The sequence below is a fragment of the Nicotiana sylvestris genome, chromosome 12 (assembly GCF_000393655.2).
Source record: "Nicotiana sylvestris chromosome 12, ASM39365v2, whole genome shotgun sequence".
In the NCBI taxonomy this organism is placed as follows: domain Eukaryota; kingdom Viridiplantae; phylum Streptophyta; class Magnoliopsida; order Solanales; family Solanaceae; genus Nicotiana; species Nicotiana sylvestris.
The window spans coordinates 80,108,343-80,115,442 of record NC_091068.1 but is presented as its reverse complement, the minus strand read 5'-3'; the positions used below and the strand labels follow the sequence as shown (position 1 = coordinate 80,115,442).

At 35.3% G+C, this 7,100-nt stretch overlaps 1 protein-coding gene across 2 annotated transcripts; it reads right to left on the bottom strand.

Annotated features, from left to right (window-relative positions):
- Positions 1-262: 262 nt before the first annotated feature.
- Positions 263-5,909, bottom strand: LOC104226830 (sm-like protein LSM36B). 2 transcript variants are annotated; one of them, XM_009778907.2, is made up of 4 exons: positions 5,788-5,909; positions 3,421-3,550; positions 691-804; positions 263-599 (listed from the first exon to the last, which is right to left on the bottom strand). In XM_009778907.2, exons 2-4 carry the CDS (start codon positions 3,533-3,535, stop codon positions 553-555), a joined length of 276 nt encoding a protein of 91 aa, XP_009777209.1. In that variant the 5' UTR covers positions 3,536-3,550; positions 5,788-5,909; the 3' UTR covers positions 263-552. The 2 variants fall into 2 exon arrangements, with proteins under 2 accessions (XP_009777209.1, XP_070021199.1); XM_070165098.1 differs by having other exon boundaries at positions 5,793-5,905.
- Between the last annotated feature and the right edge of the window lie 1,191 nt (positions 5,910-7,100).

Below are 7,100 nucleotides of genomic sequence, written 5' to 3'. Positions count from 1 at the left end.
TATCATTATACTATAATTAAGTGACGTGTATATGAAAGCCACATATTATACATCCATTGATTTAGTATAAACACCGAGTGCAGTAACTTTTTACAGTAGGCGAACAGCCGAACACACATGTCAAGTATCCATTAAACACCAGATGCAGAGAAACGTTTTCTGCGCTTAATAACCCAAAGAAGAAGCGGGGTGCTGAAGACTGACAAGTGGCATTTAAACATTAAGGCTACACTAAACCAATATCGCAAATTTGTAGATTAGGTGAATCAAAGACAAGTACTATATATGCAATCTATTATCCAAATAAAGTCAGAATGGAACTGTGAACACAAATACAGATCCACCATGAAAAGTTTGCTATTTCTTCATCCTGGCCATGGGAAAAATGACATTGACTCAGTAAAGAAACAGCAATCAAGATAACATCGATGGTCTACCAAAACCTACACAAATTACAACATTCAGAGGAAAATTCATAAACAAGTCGTGAAAAGTCGGTTACATAATTAAAACTGCCAGGATAATTAGGACCAATCACTCGTATGCACGATGCTAAGCTCCCTCTCCCAGCGTCCTCTTGGATGTGCTGATGTAAAGCACTGCATGCAGAAAAAACTTTCAATATTACCTTCAGATCATTAGAGGCATAGGTAAACTAGTGCAGAGTTAGATAACGAGTTTTTTGCTTACCATTATTTCCCCGTATGAAGGCATCACCATATTTGTTCTTCAATTGCCCATTTACATATTCTTCTGTTTGTTCCATTGCTATATTCATGTATCCATCTAAGCAGGCTAGGATACCTACACCATACAATAACAATTAGCATTTACTTGAGTTAGAGTTTTCCTCCAACATATTGAAAAATGAACATTACCAGCTGAAGATCTTCAGCAATTTGCAATGATATTTAACTTAGGCCAGCAGTCAGGTTTTTAGCTAGATTGCATGTGAAGAACAATTAGCATTTACTTGAATTAGAGTTTTCCTCCAACATATTGAAAAATGAACATTACCAGCTGAAGATTTTCAGCAATTTGCAATGATATTTAACTTAGGCCAGCAGTCAGGTTTTCAGCTAGATTGCATGTGAAGACCTCACTCTAATAAAGCTTCCGCCTTACCATGTAACTATGCAGGTTGAAAGAAAAAGTTAACACCAGCTTGCATGAGCTTGCTCATATTGCTGGTCCCAAGCCCGAACAAAGGAGGTAGTTTGCGGTAGGCTGACAGCCATCATAAAGCTAGTCAGTGTTAATGATGAATTAGAGAGCTTCTAGTACATTTATTCCGTATAATATTGATCTACGATGAGCTTAAATAGAGTGACATTGTCAGTGAGGATTCAATATTAATATACCCGACCCAAACTTGCTTTGAGATTGATGCGCAGTCATTATTTTTGTTGTTTGGAGTCATCAAGTGCAGATATTAAAGGAGTAGTGGCATATATAAATGAATGTGGATAAGCCTTGCAGCATACATGCAGCATGTGGTGTATGTAAATTGTAATGTAAGACTTGGCTCCTCACCCGTTAGCTATGTTGCTCGGTCTCTTCAAAAATGCCATCAGGTGCGTGTCTGCGTGTCTGATCCTCCAAAAATAGTGTATTTTTCAAGGATCCGACACGGGTGCAGCAACATTTTTGGAGAGTCCGAGCAACATAGCCCGTTAGTATCGTCTTAAGTTCCTCCAGTTCTATACTAAAGTTTTTTGACTCATATCCCATATGAAATTCAATGGATTTATTGTATTAATTCAAACATCATAACCATGGTCAACAGTCTTTCACATTCCCTCTCTCCCATTCACTGTCAGACTCGAAATTATATCCTTTTTCTTCCAAATCTATCATGATAGAACTGATGTAGCTCAGTCAGTTAGAGCATTCTTCCCCTCAGTCTACAAATCATCGGTCTCCCTCAGGAAACTTAATATTGTCTAGTCTCTTTCCATAAACAAAGGGACCTCCACCATGTTTCATGAACACCACAGTTGGTAGCAGGCATGGTGGGTTAATTTTCATATACTAGCTCAAAATTAGTACTGGTACAACTTTACGGTTGACTCTCATTAAACTATTCTGCAAACGTATCTCCATTTGGGTCATGTGTTATGATTTTTTCACTGATGTCGTAACCATAAAACTTAATTAGTGACCCATTTTGACGTGTCATATTGTCTCCAGTGAGCAGCCTCTCCTGTTCATCCAGTTCTAGTTTAAATTTTTGACATGTGATCCTTTAACAATTCAATAATCGGATTTATCTTACTAATCAATATAGTCTAACCATAGTTAAAACATAATCTTTCCGCCAAAATACAGTATAAGTCATTGGCGGAATGATTGGAAAGATTATCTTTTAACTGTGGCTAAAGTATACTAATTAGTAAAATAAATCAAATCCATTGAATTGTAAAAGGTAAAAATGTGAAAAAATTTAAAGTGGAACGGGACGAGCAGGAGAAGATGCTCACTAGAGGAGCTGAATCCATGAATGTGATGGCTCAGAAGGATTGTAGCTGAAAATTTCCCATTCTAAGATACTCTACATCAAGAATATATTGCAGAGAAGGAGAGAAATACCAAATAACAATGCAATGAAGCATTCATAAGCACCAAGAAAGGACAGTGAAGTCAAATTCATATAAAGATTTCTCTCCACATAACATATTATTCAGGAACCCATTGGCAAATATATAAAACAACTAATAAAACCAATCATTCATACAGGAGATCTAGAGGACAATAAAGTATACTAACCAGTTACACAGTGCACATAAACTTTGAATACAGTATTTCCAACTTTCACATATGGTTAAATCTCAGAATGAATGTTCAGTATGTTAATTGCATCAAATGATTATTAACTTCAGGGCAAAAAGCTTAGTTTCTCTCCCAGAATGCAAGTCACAGACGCCTACCACAAAGATCAATTTTTCATAAAGTATTAGTACAATTTTATTACAGAGCAACACCTATTTTACAATCCATCGGTTTAGATATTTATTACACAGGTAAATTGGGATGACCGCCAGTTTGATCTATAGACCATTAATAGTCAATGCAAACGGTTGTCATTGTTTGTTTGATAAGGCAAATGGTGGTCATCTTACATAACAGGGACTACCAAATATTTGAAATGTGATGATAAGAAAATACACATCTGTAATGTGAGAATACTCAACATTTTTCACTCTACTAGAACCTTAATGCTGTGTCAAAGCTTTAGTATCTCAAGGAACATTTCATCTACTCTTGTTACTAATTATTAGAGGTCCAAATACAAATCCTGAGGCGAGAAAAGGTCAACTACCGCTACATTTGTTACTAGTATACGTGATAATATGGTTTAGTCATGTTGTTGAAGTAAGTTCAAAAGAAATATAAGAAAGAAAAGGAACCAGAGTGACTAACCTCGATAGTCAACACCTGAGTTCAATTTAACAACAACAGGCCGTCCACGGATAGATTTAAGAAAATCTGCTGGAGTTTTGGTGGTTGCTGATCCTTTCTCTCCTGTTCCACTCATTTTTGATTCCTTACTCTAGCATCTCAAAAGCAGTAAATTATCAGGATACAACTTACAAAACCAGTATAAAACACTACCGTCCGAGTAAGTTACAGTATCATTTGACACAAGAGAGTTAACAGTGTATGCATTGGCAAAGAAAATTGAAGTATCAGAATGTAGCCACTACCTACCACCAGATTTTTTCCCCTAGAAGCATTTTAAAGGGAAAGTCACATTTTCTGATATAGAAAAGGACTCAAAACTGAAATCTGATTGCAACATTCAAATGGTTTTCTGAGTCTTCAACTACAATTGATTTTGCAATTTCTGGGCGTCCTAATTCAACTTTTAAGATGATTGTATTTCAAACTTTGTTTGATAGGCCCGTCATCGAGTAAATAAATCAGCTTCTAGCCCATTACCGGACAAGACATCCTTTTCAACTGGGTGGGATCAGATTCAGGAAGATGTCGCGCATTTTGGAGTTCAAGTCTACCCTCAAAAGTTAAAACAAATTTGCATGCAGGGTGTGCTGAGTATTCCATTCAGTAATAGACCATAAAACCGATTTACTGCTACGTCTTCGTAAGGCCTATCCAGCATTCTCCACAGCACATGCAGAGTTGTTTAACTTTCGCAGGAAGGGATCAAAACCCTGGGCTCTACAAGTTTTTCCTGTAGCATCATTAGCGGGGACCCCTGCAAGCTCAGCCATCACAGCGCGAAGTCCCTCATGCGCATCAGAAAATTCTGGACTCTTTTGGGTTTTAATATTTTCAGATCCAAGGCATGTTATATATGAACCAACTACAAATACCATAGCAAAGGATCAAACTTGCATGAGCTTGCATTTTTCGATATACATCTCTCTAAGAGGCAAGTCTAGAGCACACTAAACGACTTAAGAAGGAAGCACTAAATAAATCTAACTGGGCTTTAAAAGATGCCCAAGGAACTTTACAACTACTCTAGTAGATCATGAGGTATAGAAAGAGCCTCTCTTTTTTTTGTGCAAACTCTAAATGAATTCCACCACTCATTACAAAAGAAACGTAAGAGCTCTTTATATATGTGTCCTCCAGACCTCAAACGACTTTTACAAACTAAAGTAAACGAGAAGACAACAAGAAGATATTATCTTCTAATGAATAGCTCAAGATGGCTTAAATTGACACCTAAAGGCATATCCTATCTTGGAGGTGGACACCGCACAATACAAAGACGTACAGTCACCACGTTTTGACTTTTCAGGTTGATAACCATTAAAAATCAACATTTAAGAGAGATGAATCACAGGAAAGGCATTTCATGAGATCCCAGCCTTAGGTCTAATAAGGCTCAAACTAGTCTAAAATATTCCAGGACATACTTTATGTGAATACATCCACCTAAAACCAGAGCACAAACTTTTCTAGTGTAAACCAAATGATAATCCTCCGGAAAAAACAATTAAAAAAAAATCCTCCGGAAAGACTTTAAACTTAACTGAAGATCATACAGGTAAGAAAATGCTGTTTGCCATCAACAAAATGTGCTCATCCCACAACACCCTTAACGTACCACTGAATTGCACACTTGCAGTACAAGACAAATCCCACTATAAAAAAGATTGGCAGTTCCATAGATAAATGTCTTCATAATTGGTTGTGGTGTTTTCTCAACTCATGTCCCTTTAAGTTAAATTGTTGTTTCCCATAAATCACAAATCTAATACCTTTAACCAAGGCTTTTCATCAAATTGAAAAGAAAAAAAAAATTGTTTCTTTTAACTGAGAAAACTTGCTAGCATTACAGAGCGGGATCAAAGTTAGTACTTTTCGAATTGTCAAGCTCCAAGATCAGAAATTTAGTACAAAAAGTGATTCTTCAGGATCAAAGTTAGTACTTTTTGAATTGTCAAGCTCCAAGATCAGAAATTTAGTACAAAAAATGATTCTTTCCCTAAGATTGGTCAACTTCCTTCAATACAATCAGCTCCAGGGAAAAAAAACATAACAAAAAGGAGTAAAACAGGAGCAATTAACCCTTTAGTTCTGGAATATAACAAATTCTCAAAATTAACAAAGCTTTTTATTTTATTTTTTGAATTGTTGTGGTATGTCTTAAGTAAAAGATGCGGGACACGAATCCCAAATCAAAATTACATAATGCAATATGGATTTTGTATTTCTTGGAGCATATTGTAGCGATAGAAAGACAACTATTTCAAAAAAAAAAACGCAGTAAAAGGGCAAAGTAAGAGAAAAAGAAACAAAAGTTCAATAGTGTACCTCACCGACTGATTCTTCAGCAAGGAAGAAAAGTACAGAACAGAGAAACTTTGAAGAGCCGAGGGATTTTGTGCGAAGCTAGGGTTTTGAGTTCTTTGTTTACAAGTTTTGAACTCGTGTATATGAGGGGTCTTATTAAAGACTCCTTATAGTCCAATAGGATGTGGAAATTGCAGATTTCACCCTAAAGTTTTTGTCATTGTTGTAAAGTAGGAGTAGGAATTAACGTGACAAATATTTGAATCCATTCCTAAACCCGTCAAACAACAATTACAACAATCCATCCCTATACATTCTCAAAATCTTAATATTTTGGGTTCATAATATTTCAATATAGTTCTTTCGTTTAAAAAAAAAAAAAAAACAAATGGTCCAAGCCTCCCACTTAGTGATCACTTGGTATTTTATGCATCTTTATTTGTGTTCTAGAATATTATCCCATAATAGGTAGTAATAATTATTCGAACAATATATACTATACCAATAAAAGCAAGGCACGTGGCTTTTATATACTCATTTATTACTTAATAATCATGGTAAAATGATGTGTGTTCTCACTTTAATTTTTAACTGTTAGGATTAAATTGACTGATTTGATATTAAATGTCCAACATGATTACTCTCGTAATGGAACCTGCATGCTCCGATTGAGCAGAATTGTTGCAAGTGTATTCTATTTAAGTTTGTATATGCAAAAGAAAATGGAGGGTGAATTTCACCGATAGTCATTCAAGTTAAGCTTTATAACACAAACGTTAACTTTTTTCAAAGACAAAAATTATCTTTCTAAACCCTACTTAACATAAATATTAAAGTCACCGGAAAATGCTATTTTAGCCTGAAAATAATGTAGCTATCTTAATTTTCTTAATAAAAAGAGTTCATTTCATAGATCTCCCTCCCGATTTTGCCTCGTAACACTGGCTTTCCTTGTGATTAATGATATTACGCTGACTTTACCTATTTAAATTTTTTGTAATAATTGTCTTCATTTATTAACAGAAGTATAAAAATTACAATTTAACTAATTTACTCTCATTAATATACTCTTAGTTAAATTAATTATATTAACATTTTAAAATTCCTTCAAAATAAATATAATCAGAAAGTAAAAGGCAAAAATATCAAGAATTGAACATGGTGAAGAAGATTAAGAATAATAAGAACAACAATAACAATCCAGTGAATTCCACAAGTAGGGTTTGGGGAGGGTAATGTGTACGCAGACCTTACTCCTGCCCCGGGAAGTAGAGAGGTTGTTTCTGATAGACCCTCGGCTCAAGAAGAAGGAAAGAGACAATATATTAGTACCA

Bases quoted from the DNA above. Each gene is read 5' to 3' on its own strand.
- LOC104226830 (XM_009778907.2), bottom strand. From the start codon at position 3,535: ATGAGTGGAACAGGAGAGAAAGGATCAGCAACCACCAAAACTCCAGCA. The intron at 805-3,420 runs GTTAGTCACTCT...TGTATGGTGTAG, and splicing joins CTCAGGTGTTGACTATCGAG to GTATCCTAGCCTGCTTAGAT. The intron at 600-690 runs GTAAGCAAAAAA...TTCTGCATGCAG, and splicing joins CTTCATACGGGGAAATAATG to TGCTTTACATCAGCACATCC.